At 39.4% G+C, this 22,065-nt stretch overlaps 2 protein-coding genes across 2 annotated transcripts; one reads left to right on the forward strand and one right to left on the reverse strand.

Moving 5' to 3' along the window:
- Positions 1-10,090: 10,090 nt before the first annotated feature.
- Positions 10,091-12,012, reverse strand: LOC103722557 (6-phosphogluconate dehydrogenase, decarboxylating 1, chloroplastic-like). Its single transcript, XM_008813156.4, has one exon. It carries the CDS (start codon positions 11,922-11,924, stop codon positions 10,434-10,436), a length of 1,491 nt encoding a protein of 496 aa, XP_008811378.2. The 5' UTR covers positions 11,925-12,012; the 3' UTR covers positions 10,091-10,433.
- A 4,643-nt stretch (positions 12,013-16,655) lies between these two features.
- Positions 16,656-20,007, forward strand: LOC103722556 (RNA-binding protein PNO1-like). The gene is made up of 2 exons (XM_008813155.4): positions 16,656-16,998; positions 19,468-20,007. Exons 1-2 carry the CDS (start codon positions 16,747-16,749, stop codon positions 19,888-19,890), a joined length of 675 nt encoding a protein of 224 aa, XP_008811377.2. The 5' UTR covers positions 16,656-16,746; the 3' UTR covers positions 19,891-20,007.
- Positions 20,008-22,065: the final 2,058 nt, after the last annotated feature.

Consider the following 22,065-nt stretch of genomic DNA (forward strand, 5'->3'; position numbering starts at 1 on the left):
GTTAAGAAATATGTTGTATGAATGTTTTTGTATCCTAGAGAACCTAATGAATTGCCTTCAAGAAAAGAAAAAGATTTTGCTAATGATACAGAATTTATGAGCAAGAAATTTCAACTTGAAGGACACATCGATGAAAGATACAATAAACATTCCCTTGCAAACAAAAAAAAAGAGAGAGATTTTCTTCAGCCAAGGGTGTAAAGAATCTAAAAGGTATTTGGCTTGAAGAATGCTAAATGCACTGGTAATCTAAACTCTTCTCTTGCGAGTTAGTTGAGCAAAATCAATAGTGTGAAATTATATGGTTGCATGATTAAACCTTTAATTGTTGATCATCTTGATATCATGCTTCATTCTCATGCTAGTAATAATTGTTTCATGGTGTGATTAAACTACCTTTTTCTATATAATGCATAACCATGAAATACACAAGCTTATGCCTCAAACCTCTAATTCAAAATAACTTGTGATAAGCTATGAATCATTGGGCATAATGAAAATGCTGTTTGCATGGTACATATTTATATGCAGCATATTAGATTAATTTTTTATTCTGCTCTTTCATGTAATTACTTGAAATAATAAAAAGAAAGAGAGATAAAGAAAAGAAAATGAACAATTATTCAAGGGAATACTCCAATCTTTAGGAAAAGCAAAACAAGCATAATATATTTGGCATATTTGTGAGACTAATATGAACATTCCTTTTGGAAGAGATAAAATCTGTAATTAATTACATAAAAAGTTTGAAGTGAACATTTTAACCCTTCTATATTGCTCATCATAGGGATGGTGCTAATGGGGAGGCTAGTGGTAGTACCCGGCACTATTTGACCCAACTATTCGGTGTAGGGCATATTAGGGACGGCACAAGAGGGAGGCTAGTGGTAGTACCTCGTGCCCCTTCCAACTCCACCGGATAGGGAGCAAATAGAGTATAGAGCATAGAAAAGTAAAATCAAAAGAAATGAAGATTAGAATATTCACTGAGTGGTTAAAGGAAGAAATTCAAAAATGAGGAAATGAATGACAAGATAAATGAAAGTATATAAAAAGCTTGTGAAAAGCCAAATGAAGTTTCGATTACTTGAAAACACACCTTAAGGATAAAAGCTTAAATTTAATTTAAAAATGCTTCTATCGTTGCGTTTTTGTAACTTTCATTATATACTTCAATGATTGCATCATTTTGGGAAATAACTCAATATGATTTCTAGATGAAATCTACGGTTTAAGAAAAATAGAATTACTTTGGATACCTTGGTTGGTTGCTCCGATACGCATATGAAACATATCATTTTTTATCTTATAAGTGTACTGAAATTGGTCTAATTGATGTGTTTTTCAATGATCTTGATTGCAAATAAATGGTTCTAAACATATGATATTATTTTGATATTAAAAAGATTTATGGTGCTTCATATATACATTGCTGAAAAACTATGACTAAGAAATTAATTTTTTTTTTCCTCTCCTACATTATTAAAGACTTCTATCAAAATATATATGTATATATATATTATTAAAAGAGTGAATGATCTTAAGTTTAGAAATATTTCAGCTCACTCAAATGATTCTTAAAAGAAAGAAAATGTAAATGCTTTTGAAAGAATTTGAGCTTCAAATGAATTATTTTCTGATTAATATTTCAGTACATTTTCTCAAAGATTAAGAGGAAGCATAACTTGTTCTTAAAAGATTAAAAAGAGTGATTGCTATAAATTTTGAATAATTCTAGATCACTCTACATTCTTGATATCATAAAGGTTCAGTTTTATTCACGTTTATCATTAAAATCTGAAATTCAACAAAAGATAAGAATAATTAAAGAAGAATGCATCTTTTAAGGGAGAGCTTTAGATATTCAGTATCTTATCCTAAAGTTACTTTAATTTGATGCATACCTTGAATTTTATGGATTGATTTTGATGAACCTCCTTATATTGCAAGACTTGCTTTAATTATATAATAAGTTTATACCTTGAGATGAGTTCTATAAAGGTTGTCTTATCTCAAACCTTGAGTCTTATGAAAATAAAATATATTTTCGAGATTGACAATTTTATTGAACAAATTCTAAAACTCTCAAATAGAATGATTAATTAAGGGGGAGAAAGAAAATTTCAGAGGGAGAGATCATATAGAACTTAATCGTATAAATTCGCATCTAAAGATGAGACAAAGAATACTAAATGTAAAGTGGTATTAAACTTTGTGCTTCATCGAATATCTTTTGAAAGTTGGATTTCCATCTGTATTCATCGGTAAATCATTTATTTCTGAAAATTTAATTGAAAAGGATTCCATCTGTCTTAGTTTTGAAAATTTATCTTGGAATCTACTTATGAGTTCTTATTGGCTTGCACTTTGGTGTTTCAATCCTGAGCCAATTCATTTTAATTGATTTTGATGCTATGATCTTTAAAGGAGTAAAAGAAAGTTTTTAAGAGAGCTCTAAAAGAACTTTCAAAGCCTTGAATTTTATATCCTACATTGCATAAATTCATATTTTGGTATCTATGCTCCAATACTTTTATATCATGAAAGAACTTTGAAGTCATTAAGAATTAAGGATTCAACATAATCTTATGTTTTTCGAGTATATAAGTTTTGATCTTTATTTGCTCTTATACTATACTCTGAAAATTAATTAGATTGCTCTCATCTTGTTATATACTTAATATATATATATATAAAGATGTTGAGTTTTCATTCGTGCCTTCTTTGAATATTATTCTTGATACTCCTTGAAATAACTTGAAAAAGATTCCACCTACACTTGATTTGAAAAATATCTTTGGAATCTACATTTAGAGATCACTTCTGGCTTACATCCTTAATATCTCATTCCTAAAGCCAAACACATAGAAATAAGATATCATTTTATTAGGGATCGTGTGCAAAATGGAAACATATGTATTGAGCATATATGTACTGAAAAACAATTAGCCGACATATTCACAAAACCCTTGAGTGAAGATAGATTCTGCACGCTAAGGAGAGAATTGGGTATATGTGATCCTTTTTATTGAAGAAATATAAAAGGGAGCCAGTAGTCTCATGATACATTCCTCCAATTTCTAAAAATCCATGAAACATGAGTCAAACTTGTTATCTATAGATTCCTTACTCATGTATCATTGTCCCAGAAAGAATTTATAAGGATTGGAAGCAAGGAAAATTTTTAGAAGCAAAAAGGAAGAGAAAAGAAAAATACTGCACTTGGGTCAACCCAACCCAGAATAGGGTCGACCCAACGTCGGGATCCCACTGTTAAAAGGGGGACCCGTGAGCTATCTAGGGCACTGTTTGCCCTTGTCCTCTTCTGAAAACCCTATTCCCCACTCTCAAATCTTCTCCAATCATCTCCAAACAGTAGATTACTTCAAGATCTTGGAGAAATGGGACCCAAGAGAGTCGTAGCCAAGCGATCCGGGAGAGTCTCATGATCTTGTTTAGAGCCTAGGATATGTATCTAGTTCTCATATGTATTTTGTGTTTATCATGCATCTTTAAACTTTGATTAAGGATCATTGTATCTGCTTTTGTTTTTGGTCTGAATGTATGAAAATGATTCCTATTTTGATCAATGAAGTTTGAAGTTTATCATTTATTGCATTTTTTCCCATGTATCTTTTTGATGATAACAAAAAGGGGGAGAAGTAAAGAAAGAGTACTTTAGGAGAAGCAAAGATCATCTTGGCGGAGAAGTAGAAAGAATATCTTAGGAGAAGTAAAATCTTGGCGGAGAAGTAAAGAAAGAGTATCTTAGGAGAAGTAAAGGGAGAAGTAAAGATATCTTTAGAGTAAATAGAGTAACAAAAAAAGGGAAAAGTAAAGAAAGAGTAATAAGAGGAGAAGTAAAGAAAGAAAGAGAAATAATTTGTAAAACAAATTGAAAATCATATAGGAAAGCATATACATCCAAGGGGGAGCAATTTGCAACAATGAAAATGATCAACTCAAAAATTTATATCAAATTTCAGAATTTGACACACATAAATTCAGAATTTGGCACGCACCTCTCGCACCCCGATACATAGCCTGAAACTCATATTATCTCAAATTTTTGAAGTTTCATCGCTAATGAATTATAAATGAAAGGGGAAGCAATTCAAAGAGTCAAATTGGCAACATTTAAATGATATAGAGGGAGATTTCACAAGTATATATGAAAAGCTGAAATTCAGCAGTTTGATCCCTTTTATAAACTGATTTTAAAGACAAGTATCAATAGGCTTATACTCTTTATTTTGTAATCATCAAAAAGGGGAAGATTGAGGATGATAGTGTTATTTTGATGATTAACAAGCAATTATCTAGAGCATGCTATAAGTTAAATTGATACTTCATTTATAAGTTCATTACTCTCAGTATATTTGTTTAATTGAAAATGGATAAATGGCCTTGTTCATTTGGATGAATCTAACCTTGAGAATGCAGCAAAGTGTGGTTTGAGTCGACCCATAGGTTGATTGGGTCGACCCCGGCACATCAAGAAGTCATCTGGCACACTCCTGCAAAAATGGCACAAATGAACAGTGAGTTGGGTCGACCCAAGGTAAGCATGAGTCGACCCAACCTCCAAAGAACCTTAAAACACAACAGAAGAATGCTCTCTGGATTTACTGAGAGGGTCGACCCACACAGTGGTTGAGTCGACCCAATCTTGAGTCGACCCAAACCCTGAGAGGGTCGACCCAAAGGCAAGACAGAAAGACAGACAGAAAATGGTTCTCTGGAATTACTGAGAGGGTCGACCCAAGAAGAAGTTGAGTCGACCCAAGTGAACTTTGAGTCGACCCAAAGAATGGTTGGGTCGACCCATGGGAAGGAAGGCTGAAATTGAGGTTTCTGTGGTTTCTGAGAGGGTCGACCCAAGGAATGTTTGAGTCGACCCAAGTGAAGGTTGGGTCGACCCAAGGACAGGTTGAGCCGACCCAAACACGGGCTGAACATAACGGCTAGTTGTGCAGAAATGCTTTTTGGACTCCCAACGGCTATAAACGGCTAGTTTCTTCAATCCAACGGTCAGAAAGGACTATTTGGAGGTTGGAGAAGTATTTAAGAGGGAGTATTCATCAGAGGAAGCAAGCTTTTGGGAAAATACATCAAGTGCATTCAAGAGAGAACCCTAGCAAGGCAAGCTTCATCCAAGTGCTTCATTCAAGAGTCAAAAGAAAGGGGTTGAGCAGATTCAAAGAGTCATCAAGAGCTCCATCCTCCCTTGAAGAGTGAAGCATCCTTGACAAAGAAGAGCAAAGCCACTTCAAAGCAATAAATACTTTCTAACTCTTCTTTGTAGCTTATATTGTTTCATATGCTCATTTAGGAGTTTGAATCTTTCCTTTTGTTAATTAAACACTTTGTAAAGGTTCGTTGGTGAGCCCGCAAAACCAACAAAGGTTTTTGGTAAACCCGGAAAACCAAAGTGTAAAGGTTCGTTGGTGAGCCCGCAAAACCAACAAAGGTTTTTGGTGAACCCGGAAAACCAAGTGTATAGGTTCGTTGGTGAGCCCGCAAAACCAACAAAGGTTTTTGGTGAACCCGGAAAACCAAGTGTATAGGTTCGTTGGTGAGCCCGTAAAACCAACAAAGGTTTTTGGATTGTGAGCCCGGAAAACAATCCAACCGTAATCCGCGGGATTATAGTGAATTCCCAAGGGGACGCTTGGGGAGTGGATGTAGGTGCTAAGAAGAGCACCGAACCACTATATATTGTTGTGTTTGTGTTGTGCTTGTGCTTACGTTTATTCTTGCATCATCTTCTATCTTTGCACTAGTTTAAATCATTCAAATAGTTTAAGGAAGCATCCACCGCACTTAATTAAGAAAACATTTAAAGCACCAAAATTTAGAAGAAACCAATTCACCCCCCCTCTTGGCTTGTCACCTTGGGCAACACCCTCCTTCTGGGAGTATTGCTTAGCCACTAACCTGGCCTTGTATCTGATGTCTTCTCTATCTGAAAGTCCTTCCTTGCATTGGAACACCCACTTGCATCCAATGGACTTTTTTCCACTTGGCAACTGCACCAACCGCCAAGTCTGATTTTTCTGGAGAAACTGTATCTCCTTTGCCATAGCTTGGACCCACCTATCGCTATCTTGGCGTGCCAATGCCTCCTCATAGGTCTCCAAATCTTCATTCACAGCAACCAATGCATAAGACATGGTTTCGCCAAAACCATACCTCTCCGGCTGTCTCACAATCCGCTTAGGCTTATGCAGTGCGACTCCGATGCTTCTGCTGGGATCTTTTTCCTCTCTTTGTATATCTCATCTCCAAGTTAGCATCTCGCTCCTCTCCACATGTGGAGGCACCTTTGACTGGTGCTCCACCTGAATTTCATGTCCTTCTGGTGCACCTGCAAAAGGTAAAACTGAATAAGAAGTTAGCTGTCCAACCCTGTCCGGTTGGTTCTCCCCCCGCTCTTCATTCACCCTTTGCATCTTTAGGACTGAATTCTCATCAAAGACCACATCCCTACTGATAGTAGTCTTCTTCTCCAAGGGATCCTACAGCCGATAACCCTTGACTCCACACGGATATCCTATAAACACCATCTTTCGTGGTTTGGCATCCAACTTGCTCCGCTCACTGGGATCAATATGCACAAATGCCGTGCACCCAAATACTCTAAGATGGCCAACCTCTACCTTCTTTCCAGACCATAGCTCCTCTGGAATCCTTCCATCTAGCTTTGTATGAGGAGATCAATTCACCAAGTAGCAGGCTGTGTCTACTGTGTCCACCCAAAACACATTAGGAAGCCCTACCTGCAATTTTATACATCTAGCTTTCTCCATGAGAATCCTGTTCATCCTTTCGGCCACCACATTCTGTTGAGTCTTCCTCACTGAAAATTACCTCTTGATCCCACAATCTTCGCAAAATTTCAAAAATTCCTTACTTGTGAATTCGCCACCATTGTCGAACCGCACACACTTCACGCAACATTCCTACTCTTTCTCTATCTCTGCCCTCCAGGCTTTGAACTTAGAGAAGACCTCTGACTTTTTCCTCAAGAAGTACACCTAAACTCTCCTTGAAAAGTCATCAATAAGGGTTAGAAAATATCTTGCCCCATTTCTGGCTATGACCGGGGCCGGTCCCCAAACATCCGTGTGCACTAGCTCCAGGAGACCACTGCTGCGTGTAGTACTAGTAGCAAAGTTCACCCTGTGTTGCTTTTCCAACTGGTAAGGCTCACACACCTCTGGAACTCCTCCATCCAGATCTGATATCAGTCCATCTTTGCTCAGCATCTTCATACCACGATCTCCCATGTGGCCCAAGCGGTAATGCCACAAACGATATGCTTCCTGCTGGCCCTATGCCACTATTGCTGTTTCGGATCCCCCACACACCACGGACCCTTCCATCCTGTACAAATTATTCTCCAACCTCCTCCCCTTCATCACAACTATGGCTTCTGTGGATATATTCAAAATACCACTCCTAGAATGGCAACTAAAGCTGTAACCGTTCTTCTCCAAGTAGCCAAGTGACACTAGATTCTTTTTCAGATTCAGGACGTGCTTTACATTGGTAAGAGTCTGCACCATCCCATCAAACATTCTCACCTTGATGGTCCCAATGCCGGCCACCTTCCAAGGATGATCATCTCCTAATGTCACACGCCCTTCATCGATTTTAGTGTATGGAGCAAACCAAGACCGATTTGGTGTGTAGTGATGAGAACAGGCTGAATCCATTGTCCAGATATCCGTATTGTTCCTGTGATCATCCGAAACTACCAAAAGATCATCCTCCACCTTGAGATCAGCCACGGCACTGACTGAATCCTTGCCATTCTTCTCTCCCTGAAGCTTCTTCCAAAGCAGACAATTCCGCTTCAAGTGTCCTGCTTCATTGCACTTGTAGCATCTGAACTCTTTCTTACCTTTCTTGGACTTTGATCGTCCCCTTTGCTTGCTCCGTTCCTTCCCTCTTTCAGGCCTCCCTCCGACAGTATGACCTTCCTGAGAAACTCCATCCTTTGTCAATCTTTCTCTTTGCTCATTGGACCTTAGCACAGAAATTATGTCTTCATAATTCAGCGTCTCCTTCCCATACAGCAAAGTAGTAACCAAAGGATCATAAGAATCTGACAGCGAGCAAAATAAGAGTAGAGATCTATCCTCCTCTTCCATCTTCACCCCAAGGGTCTGCAAGTCATTGCAAACCTGGTCAAACCTCTGAATATGAAGAACAATATCTCCATCTTCATGCATCCGAAGGCTGTACAATTGTTTCTTCAACATCAACTTGTTGCACATATTCTTCACCATATACATGGTATGCAACTTTGTCCATAATCCCTTGGGTGTCTTCTCCTTTAGGACGTTGTACAAGGCTGAATCCGCCAAGCATCCTCTGATGGCAGCGCAAGCCCTTTTCTCCAAAGAAAACCATTCCTTATCTGTCATACCCTCCGACCTGTCCTCCAAGGCCGAATCCAGATAGTTCTTCACCAAAAGATCCTCCACCCGGACCTTCCACATAGAGAAGCTTCCCTTTCCATTAAACTTCTCAAACTCCACCTTCATGTTATTGTTCATGGTCGGCCAGACCACAATCACAAATTAACACAAATCTGATTTGAGAAATTACCTTGAAGGGAGATAAGCGGACTGCTTTCCTCTTGATGTCTTTCCTCTGTTTCTTCTTTTCTATGCCAAAACTTCGCTCTGATACCAATTGTTAGCGCTGTGCGGAAGCGTGTGGATCTCTGATATCCGCTAACCTAGAGCGTCCCCTAGGGCGTCAGGCCGCATGGGGAAAGAAGGAAGAAGAAATGGAGAATCACAATCACTAGTATTATTTTCTGGAGAAATAAGAGCCGCCAGAAAACTTTCTCCCACGTTCTCTCTTCTCTTCCTCTTCTTCTCCACGAAAACCCTAGTTTGTGATTGTGATTCTCCATCTCTTCTTCCTTCTTTCCCCACGCGGCCTGATGCCCTAGGGGACGCCCTAGGTTAGTGGATATCAGGGATCTACACGCTTCCGCACAGCGCCAACAAGTCATTCCTCAACTTCCTAGTTATCGAACATAACATGGTACAACCTATATGGCAGGTTTTAAGGAGCACAACATTCTCTTGTCAGGATGGTCGGCCAATGCACCTCAAGAAGTGAGCACATCATCAGATGGAGGGGAAGAAGCATATGGCAGCTCATGCCTCAGAAGATATAATGTCTATAGATGTTTATACAATATGATGAATGTGAGAACTGGACTTAAAACATGCTAATATGTTCATTATGATGAGTGGTATTGTACTTGGTAGTTTTTCTTTTCTTCATAAACTTTTCATGGGTGGTTGATGCATGTTAAGAGGCATTGCTCAATAAGTATCATTAGTATTCTCATTATTTTTGTAATCTTCATGCATTAATTTATAGTCATTTGCCCGGGCAACCTCTTGGCCACCCATCTGCTACCTACAATTTTCCTAAAAGAATGCACACATAGGTCTCCCTGAATGCTCTCTAGGATGTTAAAAGAAATGGATTTGCTTGGGTCTAAGCCTAAGGTCAAGGTGGATGTAATCATGCGAGTGCTTATGAATACCCATTATGGCTTCAGTTTTTCATGCTAGCGAAACTTGTGAATACAGAAGAATATTCTTGTAACATACTCTAAAAAGTAAGAACTTGCTTTCTGAAATTGGATGACAACAACATGTATTTCTGTTAATAGGATGATCAAGAGATAATGGCTTCAGTATCTGATATGCATGAAACATTTACTTTACAAACCATCCATAACTTGATAAGAAGTTTATTAAAATCCAAATCCATAAAAAACAGATTCTGGTTCATCTCTGTCCCACATTGCAACCTAAAAACCAACTCAAGCTAAATCCTGATTGTGCTAGGTCTAGACCCTACCCGTTCCAAATAAGTACTTTCTAAACACTTTATACCACCAATATTTGATCAACTAGGCGAGAGCAAGTGAAATTATCGAGCCATCACATGCGGATATTTGGTAAAAAAAAAAAAGAATAATGTATGGCAGTTCAACATATCTTTCAACAAACAAACTACTTAAGATTTTCCAGATATAAAGGAGGTTTCACAATGACAAAATAATCAACTCACAACCAGAACAAACACTGGCATGTATTATGTGATATTATACAGAGCATCTAAGCAAAGAGTGCTACAAATAGAACATCAAGAATAAATGACACAAGAAGCACTTAAAGTAACTGAAACCATTGTATGTATAAGACAAGGAAAAGGGAAACAAAATATCAGTAACTCCCAGAACAATTGATTAAATAACCAAACTAAAAGCGGTTCTTAGCAGGCAAGCCTCAATAGATGAACCATTTATTAGAAGCAAGAAACTAACTAGAATTGGTTTAGACAACAACATCAAGAAAACCTGCTTCCAATTCACTGAATTACCATCGGACACCTCAATTGAAGGCACCTGCACCAGCCTTGCTCTGCCCAGCAATCTTGGACCACTCAGTGTGGAACGAACCGGGGTGGTCGATGCGCTCATAGGTGTGAGCCCCAAAGTAGTCTCTCTGCGCTTGCACCAAGTTTGCAGGCAGCCTAGCCCGGCGGTATGTGTCAAAGTATGCCAGACTGGAGCACATCCCAGGAGTGCTGATTCCGGCCTCAATTGCCAGTCCCACGACCCTCCTCCATGCCCCCTGCCGCTGCACCATCTCCCTTGCAAACTCTGGGTCGACTATGAGGTTCGCAAGCCCCCGGTTCCTCTCATATGCCTTCTTAATCCTGTCCAAAAACCTCGCCCTAATGATGCAACCCCCCTTCCAGATCCTTGCCAGCTCCCCGAGATTGAGGTTCCAACCCTTCTCCTCGCTCTTGGCCCGGAGCAAGTTCATCCCTTGGGCATAGCTACAGATCTTGGAGGCGTACAGAGCCTGGCGGACATCGTCAATGAGACGCTTCTTGTTGATCGAGCGTCCCAGAGATGGCCCTGAGACCTCGCTGCCTATTCCGGCCTGGTCGAGAACTCTTGCGGCAGCCTCCCTCTCCTCCTTGAGCCCGCTGAGGTACCGGCTGTCGAGGGAGGCGGCGATCGTGGGGGCGGCGACGGAGAGCTCCGCCGCCTGCTGGACCGTCCACTTCCCAGTCCCCTTCATCCCGGTCTTGTCGAGGATCTTGTCCACCAGCTCGCCCTCCCCATGCTCGTCGGGGACCCTGAAGATGTCGGCAGTGATCTCGATGAGGAAGCTCTCGAGCTCCCCGTCGTTCCAGTCGGCAAAGATCTCCGCAAGCTCGCCGTTGGAGAGGCCCCCGACGGTGCGGAGGACGTCGTAGGCCTCGGAGATTAGCTGCATGTCACCGTACTCGATGCCGTTATGGACCATCTTGACGAAGTTGCCGGCGCCGCCCTCGCCGACGAAGGTAACGCAGGGGCCATCGTCGACCTGGGCGGCGACACGGGCGAGGACGTCCTGGACGTTGTGATAGGCCTTGAGATGGCCGCCAGGCATGAGGGAGGGGCCGTGGCGGGCGCCGTCCTCGCCGCCGGAGACGCCCATGCCGAGGTAGAGGAGGCCGCGGGCGGAGGCCTCGCGGAGCCGGCGCTCGGTGTTCTCGTACCACTCGTTACCGCCGTCGATGATGGAGTCGCCGGGGTCCATGAACTGGGAGAGGGCGGCGACGGTCTGGTCAACGGGGGCACCGGCCTTGACGAGGATGATGATGGAACGGGGGCGGGAGATGGAAAGGACGAAATCGCGGGGGGAGTGGTGGCCGGTGAGGGGGAGGCCGCCCTCCACCGACGCGCGGCCGACGGTTTCATCGACCTTGGAGGCGGTGCGGTTGTAGACGGAGATAGGGAAGCCCTTCTCCGCGATGTTGAGGGCCAGGTTTTGGCCCATCACCGCCAGTCCAGCGAGCCCGATCCGCGACAGCGCCGCCGCCTCCATCGATCGATTGACGCAGGGTTTCGGCCGGAGGAGGAGGAGAGGAAGGAGACGAAGAACAGGGGGTGGGGCGCGGCGTTGGAGCCGTCTTTGCGGGGTTTTATGGTTGAATTAGCGAGAGATTTTTCTGCCGTTTTACATTTTCACCCATTGTTGTTCTTTTCATGTAGATGCCCATGAAAATACGTTTCTTTCTGTGTCGGAAGGTTAAATTGTTGCCTAAACTAATCATAGTCGCTGGTTTTTATGATCATATGTTAAGATACATGGGGCTCATGGAATCAACGGTCGTGAGAGGGTAGGTAATAATTTCTCTGTAGTTAGGGTGAACGTTTAAGGAGCTTTTTAGTAACTTTAGGTCATTAGGGGGTTTCTGGGAAATTTGCAAAAAAGTCTTGTTTTTATAGCGACGGCGGACCCATGGAGGAGCGAAAGGGCGGCTGGGGGTTGGTGGGTGGGATTAGGAGCAGGCTAGGGTCGTTTTTTGCGATTTTTCTAAGCGAAGCTATTTGCTTCCTTTTTTTTCTTTGGAGGTGACGGATACTTCGAAGCAGCGAAGGGTCGAGGTCGGGGGGTTGGAGTATAGGTGGCATGTACGAGTTGGGCTGTTAGGCAACGGCTGACGGCCACGTAAAGAAAGGAAACTTTGGGAGATGCGAGCCAGATGTCACCTAGTAAAGGGATCCTGGAAATTTGCTCATTAAGAAATCACAACCACACTTTTTGATTAGATAATTATTAGTGCATCAGACTTTAGAAGATGAATCACAACCGAATCCATGAAGTTATTTTCTATGAAATTAATACTCCATTTAATTGCCAAAAAGTAGAGAAAAAAAATGAGAGAATTTGAAGTCAAATTTTCTCTAACCATTCTATAATTTTCCCTTTCCTTGATATGGCAATTTTAAGAAGACAAATGAAAAAATTTCTCGGGGGCAATTCAAATAAGATAATAATTATTGACGTCGTATCCAGACTAAGATAGGAGCAGTCTGAGCAGGCTGGTGGAAGCGTTGGATGCTGGTCTCTTCCGCTAGGTGGCCTGCAAAAAGTCCGCTTGCCGAAAAATATCTGGCGGAAACCCTCTGATGCTTAAGTTAGAACAACGAGACAATAATATGAAAGAAAGAGATTTTAGTAAAGTGAGGACTCTGTGAGAAGGGCAGCGTATTGCGAACCTCAGATCCCTTGAGTTGTTCTCCTTATATAGGAGAAACCAGCCTTATCATTATCTGGGCTGACGTGATGTGCAATAACGCTAGGCAGCAACTGGTGGTACGGCCACAGTGCGGAGGTTAGTCCGTGTGGACAGAGTGCAGTTCAGGTTGATGCGGGACATAAGTCTGCCATGATTAAGGACTGTCAGGACGCCAGTTGTTGGAGCTATTAACTCTTGTCGACACATGTCGATTGTTCTCTGCGGTTAGCAACTCCTTAGTTGGAGCTGAAATCATTCATCTCGATTTATATCCAAAGACAGGAAGGTTGGTTAGGCCCGAAATCGAGCTATTCAGTATTTCTCCCAGCAATAATTATTTTAGATAAATAAGAAAAAAATTTCAACAACTTTTTCATCAATTTTTTTTTTACTGCGACCCAAAAAAAAAAGAAAGTTCATCCTACTAATTTCTTTTCTTTCCTAATAGATATATTTAATTTTTCTTTCACTTTCTTGGCGACCAAATATAATTTTTTAAACAAAATCTTTTAATATATATTTTTCTAGGAGTAAATGATTTAGATTGGATTTAGTTTCCCTTGAATCCCTTGACCGTCCATCCATACAATGGAGCATAACCCTCTAATTCTCTTTCCTATCCACTGTACCATTGCTTGCTCTCTCTTACCGGCCCCCTTCTTCTCCATCATGCCATTGCCTTCTTTCCTCTTTCCACTTTCTCCACCTCTTTTCTTTCATCCTTTCCATCTCCCCCAAAATACTCGTGGCTTCTCAGTCCCTGCGTCGACATCCCTTCCCAACTGCCTCTCTTGATAGAATTACTATTTCTAGGACAAATTCTCAACCAGCCAGGTAGCCTCAATTTTGGAGGGTGTGCACTGCCCACTTCGCCTCAGCCCTAAAATTGGTAGCTCTATCCATTGACCACTAGCTGATTACATGGAGGGGGAAGATGATTAAACTATTATTCCACTTGCCATCACTCTCGGGCCAAATTTCCCTCACTTTGTTCGTTTTTTTTTTTTTTCAAGTTGGAGAGGATGCGATGGATATAGTTGCATGTATGATGCGATGGATATAGTTGCATATATGATGCGATGGATATAGTTGCATATATGATGCAATGGATACAATTGTGTGTGTGTGTGTAATAAATTAGATCCGCTTTCTTTTGCATTTTTAATATATCAAACTTGATTTTATATTTTTAATATTTACTTTTTATTATTTTTATAGATTAGGTCCATATTTTCATCTATTTTAGTTCTATTCTTTCTTTCTTCTTTCTTTAGTTTTTTCTTCTTTTTTTGGGTAAAGTTCCTTGACCCTTGCAATTTTATTTCCATTCTTTTTTAGTCGTTTTTGCAATCTTGCTATTGGACTTTTATATAATTTTTTAGAATTAATGTTTGCTTCTTGGTTGAAGAACTCGAGACATGTTGATTACGTCCGAAACACTTTGGAGATATGGATATGCTTTTGTTAGTGGTTATTTTTTTATTATATTATTTTAGAAACCTTTTTTTTAAAAAAAGTGAAATATTATGATTTTGCTACTTGCAAGCTTTGTATTTTCATAATTCTAATTTTGATTTTTAAGTCTTAATAGATTAAATTATTTAATAAATAGTTATTGTTAAAATTTGAGCAATTATTGGTAAATATAAAAATTATTTTATAGCGATCAAGAATGAAGTTATTCAACACCTCATTTATTGGGTGACTACATTTATTGTTATTGTGTCCAACCTAGCAATCTGCATCCTTTCAAAAAAAAAAAAAAAAATTACGTCCCCTCAAACTTTTAAAAATATATTTCTCAAATTATGAATTTTGTATTAGAAATCCATTTAAGTGTTGACTTCAGGAAAAGATCAAATTTATTGTGTTATGTAAAATGACACACAACTAAGAGTTCTGGACAATTATATCCTTGGATCCAAGTACGAGATATATGTTATACATTTAAATTGTTCATGAAGCAAAGAGGAATACTAAACTGCTGGAGGCCACTTTAGCCACTTTAGATAGATTTGGATAGTTGGAAGCAACACCCATTATATCAAAAGTCAAATTGTACATCGAATCTTTTAGAATTTGTAACATTCTTATACAGCGTTCAATTGGGGATTTTCTTGAAACTAGGTAAATTTTTGAGATTTACAATGCAATGTCTATCTCTAAAATTTTTGACATACGAAGCAATTAGGGCATACAATGACTTTTATACCTCAAAATAAAACAGTCAAAGTAAAGTTTTTCTTTTCAAAAAAAAAAAAAGATTGTGCATCGCTTACAATCCTAGAAGTATTAGGCTAAGCGGATGAAGATAAATTTAATATAGAAGTCAAGATCTAGTTTAAACAGGATCTTACTTTTTATAGTTATTTTATGAGCCATGACTATTTTGAAAAAACTGTAATTTTTTCCAACTAGAAATGAATATAACTTGAATTTTGTAAGGATGAACTTACTAATATAAGCAAAAAAAATATAATCTATTTTATTAATTAATTAACAAAAGAAAATGGGTCTACAATCTTTTTTTTCACAATTTTTTTATTTTTCATGATACGGGAGTTGAGTGGAAAAGAGGAGAAGAAATATTTTTCTTATCATGGGCTAAACTATTGCATTTGGTGTACTTAGAACCGGGGGTGAAATTATTGCGGGACCTTAATATATATAAAAAAACCCTTACCTTTTATTGGAACATCAACAATCAAATGGAATTTTATACAAAATTCACAATAATATTAACATGAAAAAAATGATTAATTGAATCACAACCATCCACTATAGCTGTCACATATGCATCACATATGATATATACTATATAATATAATTTAAGCATATTAATAGTTAATATAATATAATATGTATATTTCAGACCTCTCCAACCCTAGTTATTTTTAGGGGTGCAAATGGGTCGGATTGGGTTGGGTCAGGGTCGTTGGGTCATAAGTGACCCTGCCCAATCCGATTTCTTGTTAGGATTCTAATTTTGGACTCAGATCCAGAAAATTGGGTTAGGACTATCGCTACAATTTTTGACCCAATGGGTCAATCGGACAGGTCGGGTCCATGTATAACCCGGACCCAATACAAAAGATTCGGATCCGATTTGGGTCAATCGGACAGGTCGGGTCCATGTATAACCCGGACCCAATATAAAAGATTCGGATCCGATTCGGGTCAATCCTATCTATAGCTTCAGAACTTATTTGCATATACGCAGGCCCAAATAATTTTACAGATTCGGGTTGGATCAGATTGAGTCGGGTAATAAGATTGAAAATCTAGAATTGTCCAAATTTTAAATGATCTGGATCAGGTCGGATCTGAATTCAGTAAACCCATATCCAACCCAGAAAATGAAACGGATCCAATTTTAGAGCCGATTTGATCCTGCGGGTCCTCCAAAATAAATTAAATCGGATCTAAGCAGATTGGATTGGGCCGGGTCGGGTCATGGGTCAACCCGACCATTTGCGGCCTATATTTTAGCCCTGTTTCTCCACCTCTTCTACCTATATATCGCATGCGCTTTCTGGTTTAAGAGTGGAAGCCCCCCTAAACCCTACTCTTTTCCTCGCCGCGCCTGACCACCACCTCTCGCACTCAAAATCTTCTCCCTCGAACATGGCATCCAACGAACCTCTGGTGGCCGCAATGGAGGTCGAGGCGAGAGGAGCTCCCTCCGCCGCGCCGGCTCCGACTGCCGCTCGCCCTAAGTTCGAGGCGTTGAAGCCCCACGAGATGTCGGACGGGAAGGTTCAGTTCCGGAAGGTGCCGGTCCCGCCCCACCGCTACGCGCCGCTGAAGAGGAACTGGATGGAAATCTACACCCCCGTCTACGAGCAGATGAAGATCGATATACGAATGAATCTTAAGGCATGTTTGCTTTCCCTCTTCCTCTTTTTTCAGCATTCAATCATCGAATTTATTGGATTAGGGTTGCTTTTTATGAGACGATCTAGTTATATATATCAATTTTGTGATGAGATTTGGGCTGGGATTTTGTATGCAGAGTCGTAGAGGTGAGAATTCCTAATTTTTGTGTTTGAAATTGTGTTAATTATTTGAGACTGAATTCGGATGGAAGTTTCGATTTTTGACTACTGAATTTAATTAAGGTTTTGCCTTTGAAAATTAAAAAAAAGACTTTGTAATGGGACTTTTGTTAAAAAATCTTTATAACATGAGATAATTATTATGTATGCTGCGACTATAAGAAAAGTTTGGCTGCGTTTGATATGCACTTGGGAAGGGATTGCTTCCATAAAACCCAAATCTCATCCTACTCCCCTTCATTAATTTATTCATTATTTATTTTATCTTTTGTGCAAGCATTTGATTACTGTTTTGCCTTACTTTCCAATGGCACACTTTCTCATACAGACATCAAGTGCAGCTAAGTTTTGAAAATTATTCTAATCTAGCTGAATTATGGGAATCCCTTTTGGTTACCACTTGCTATAAGCTTTAAGGTGCAGAACGTATTGGAGAATTTTAGTTGATTTGAGGCGAGAGGAAATGGAACAGATCAGCTGCCGTTAAAGATGGATATAAATGGTCTTTTGCTCCTCAAAAGTTGACACCCATTAATAAAGTATTTTTGATACTGCTACACAAATCACCAAGAATCTTTCTTCTGGGTGGATCACATGTCATGGAAATATAGGAGATTTAAAACTTTATAGTTTGGTGGCAAAGCTTTTTGGAAGTCTCTTTTCTACTCCTTGCATCTTTTTCTATTTCTTTATATTTAAATTTAGATCATGTACTGGATTTAAAATTCAATTTTTCCATCAAGGACAAAATGCTGAAGCTAATTAGAAGTGGAGAATACTTGGATAGTTCTAAATTATATATATTCTATATGTCCATATTTCCCTTCTTTCGGATGGCTTCCTAAATGATTTGTTCTCTACCTTGGTCCTTTGTTATTATCCTTATGTTCCTTTCAGGCTTTGAACTAAAATCACAATTTTCTTCTTTATCCTTTGCTGTCTAAATAACTTCTTTACTCTATCATAAGTTATGTTTTTTTTTCTTGGGCTTTTAGCATTTGTATCTTCAAGCCCCAATACTGGTGATCTGACAGAAAATTTTAACAATGAGCGATGTTTACACTTTACAGGGGGCGTATCGAGCACTCCATTCTTCTTGACTGCCGGAAGGTTTTTAGAAGCCATTTTGTAGCTTCTGAACATTTTGATGAAATATGTTTTATAGCATTATTTTTCCTTTATAATGTGATAGTAGAAAAGCTTCACCTGCCCTAACTGCTGTTCTGTTAAAACTAAATGGAGGCTTTAATGGCTTTAATGAATTGCTTATACCTAGTACTAGATTATGGTCTAATGCTATATTAAATCTTTATTCTTGCATTCTGGGTATTGGTGTATGGAAATGAACACCTCTCACTTTTGAGACTAAGAAGACTCCAAGCCAGGTACCTAAACATAGCAAACTGATTTCATGCTCAGTTGAAATCTGTTTCTTCCTTTCTAATGCCCAACTGAACAGATTGACTTGATGGACCAATGTAGGAAGAATACATTGAGAGATTTATACAACTGACAACCTGATGTCATGTGATTGCTATTTCCTGGGCAAGTTAAACACTCAGACTGGAAAAGCTTTAGTGGAAACTTGGGTCAGAGGGAGGTTTATTTCTTGGTCACATAGTCAAAACCTTGTTAACTTAGGAGCACCCCTCTTATATTCCAAGACCTGAAAGAATCTAGATGGAGGGATCAAATTTAATTTAGAAAATCACATTCAAGCTATAGATTCTACAGTCTAAGATTCCAATTCGGCCAGAATGCCTTAATAATGTGTACCCTATCCATGAGAAACTTTTCTGAGACGGTTCTAGAAATACATCATTCCTTGTGTATCTAGAACGCAAATGCCAGTCTTGCAGAAAAGTAACATTTTCAGAAAGTTAATTTTAATTATGTAGTGATTTCTTGATATGTACTTTGCTATTTTTTGTAGCTTACAATAAGATGAAGTTGGCCAACAATGGTTAGCATAGTTGGTTGGAACCCCACCCCAAAGAGCTCACCTTGGATGAGGTCTAGGGCTCAAATAATTGGTTGCTCAAAAAAAAAATAAAAGAAAGAAAAGATGAAGGTGCCATTTGCATTGAGGAAATTAGGTGACTCGTTCTTCACTCAAGTTTTATTATTCTTCTAGTGATGCTGTTACACATCCTGTTCTCAGTGATAGCTGCATTTTTTTTTCGTTTTAAACGATTGGATAGCCTAAATAATAGCCTTTCTTTTTTTTATTGTCAATTTCATCGACCCATTTGTCCTCTTCCTCTTACATGTATTTTTGTGGTTTGCTTAGGCTCGGAGAGTGGAACTCAAGACGCGATCAAATACACCAGATGCGAGTAACCTACAGAAATGTGCCGACTTTGTCCATGCATTCATGCTTGGATTTGATATTGCAGATGCCATTGCTCTACTGCGTCTGGATGATCTCTATGTGGACTCTTTCGAGATCAAGGATGTGAAGACGCTTCGTGGGGAGCACCTATCGCGAGCAATTGGTAGGCTTTCGGGGAAAGGGGGCAAGACAAAGTTTGCCATTGAAAATTCTACGAGGACCCGGATTGTGATTGCTGATACTAAGATCCACATCCTGGGGTCTTTCTTAAACATCAAGGTTGCGAGAGATTCACTTAGCAGTCTAATTTTAGGGTCTCCTGCTGGTAAAGTCTATTCAAAACTTAGAGCAGTCACTGCAAGATTGGCAGAAAAGTATTGACTTTGAGTGTTATCTTGTTCTAATGTAATACCTTATACATAACCTTTATTTCAGGTTTTGTAACCCTCGAGTATTTATAAATTTTTGTGCTTATTTTTTGGGTTTTGGATTTCTGCATATTACATTTTTAGTTATTGTTTTAAACCATAGTTATACAACACATGCTTCAATGTGGTGGCTTGTGATTTTAATTTTCTTTCTGGATCTGCTCCTGCCCACCCTCACACAACAGCATTTTTGAATGTTTCAAATCTCTAATTTGGATAATTCAGCAAGCTTTGGACAAGGTTCATCGAACTGGTATCAGAACTTGTATTGGTCTATAGATTCATATTATGTTGTTTCGGGACGTACCAATAAAGAGCAAGTCGGAGAGAGAAAGGGAGAAGGTAAGTGATGAAACAAGGGAGAAAGCGGGAGGGGGGAGGGGAGAGAGAGAGAGGCTAATGAGGATTCCTTTTCTCTCTCTCTCTCTCTCTCTTCCTCCCTCTTCCTTTCTCTCCCTCCCTCCTCTTCGTCCCCTCTCTCTCTCTCCTACCTCTTTCTCTCTCTCTCTCTAATTCAATCCAAAAAATTATATTGATAACTAACCAATCTGATTTGGTATGGTTTAGCAAACCATACTTTGGATCCTTGATGTTGCTATTTTAGTGTGTCTTACTTAAATGAGGCCCCCAAAATATTTCTTTACTTTCGATCATTGTCAAATGTCAGTAAGCTTGTTTGTGCAGAGAGAGAAATAAGAATATATAAATTTATGTTTAACGGATGCTTTGCATTATATGCTCATGCCAATAGTACTTTCTTGCTAAAGGAGGTCCTCTCACTAAAATTAGTCTAGAGAGAGAAGCTCTAGAAAATCATTGCGTTGCTTGGTTGATAGCTACTTTTGGTTAGGGATCTTTTTTGTTTTGCTTGTTTAGAGCCTAAACCCTAGCTTAAGTTGGAGCCTCTCTTTTGGTCATGTATTTAATTGAAGTCGGCAATTTAATTTCCGACTTCAATTCGGAAATCTCAAAAAAATTAGGACCTTCTATTTTGAAATGAAATTGGGGTGACTTCGGCCATTAACGAGACAAGGGCTTTCTGAGCCTTTGTCTCAATCTATCCAAGCCTCTCCCTCTCCCTCCATCTCCTCCCTTTTTCCTTTCTCTCTCTTTCCTTTTCTCTTTTCTCTCTCACTTGATTTTTCGAACCGAGGGATGGAACCATGCCAGTTCGCCCTTGGTATAGTTAGGTATGCTTCAAATTGGACGGTTTGGAATAGTACAAAGAACCTTGCCACTAGTTTCATCTCCGAGTTTCTGAGAGAGTTATTATATCTTATAAAAGCTAGTCATAAGAGAGATATATTACAAAAATGGTTTGCATGGCTCTTCTCTTAGTGCACATATTAAAGAAAACTATTATAAACCATATCAATGATGGATGTAAATGCCTATGTGGGCACAAAAAACTTGAACACGCCATAAGTTGCACAAACCTCTCCAAATGCCATTTGTAAGAAGGTGAATGCATGTACATGCATAGCATCCATGCATGCACATGTAGGTCCAGCACACAAATCTTTCCAATTTAACAATATAAATAAAACTAAAAGGATTAATATAAAAAGGAGCCCTTCCTTAATATGGAGCAGTAAAAACCTATCAATTTATCATTTAATTGGCTATTATAGTGCTAGGCCTTTTAGACAAATATACGTACATCATATGCATATATATAGATAAAAGTGCTTCTAATTAATTGCAACTATTTGTCTGTATGAAATAATTTTATCAAAATTCAAAATTTCCTGATAATTGAAGAACAACTTTTTCATCGGCAAACAATTACATGAGCGAAGTAATCATTTCTCAAATAATCTTTTTCAGGAAAATAAAGTTCCGTGATGGCCTATTTATCATGGGCATCAGCATTGTTGAAGCTTTGGTATCAGCAAACCTGGCGGAAACAAGAATTTCCTTGGATAACCGTGTCACAAATTGCCCATGCTCTACCAAGTATTAGCAAATGTTTTCATTCCCCCCTGCAAGCCACAATGATGAGCGGAGATAGTGTGGTGAGGACTTCATGCGCTTGATTGGCCTAGATAGTGGGCCCAACGCTGCCACATTGGCTTGGCACTTCAAAGATTCTGGATGAGGTAGGGTGATCCTGTGAGGATGGCAATCT

This window comes from Phoenix dactylifera, chromosome 10 (genome assembly GCF_009389715.1).
Source record: "Phoenix dactylifera cultivar Barhee BC4 chromosome 10, palm_55x_up_171113_PBpolish2nd_filt_p, whole genome shotgun sequence".
NCBI lineage: Eukaryota > Viridiplantae > Streptophyta > Magnoliopsida > Arecales > Arecaceae > Phoenix > Phoenix dactylifera.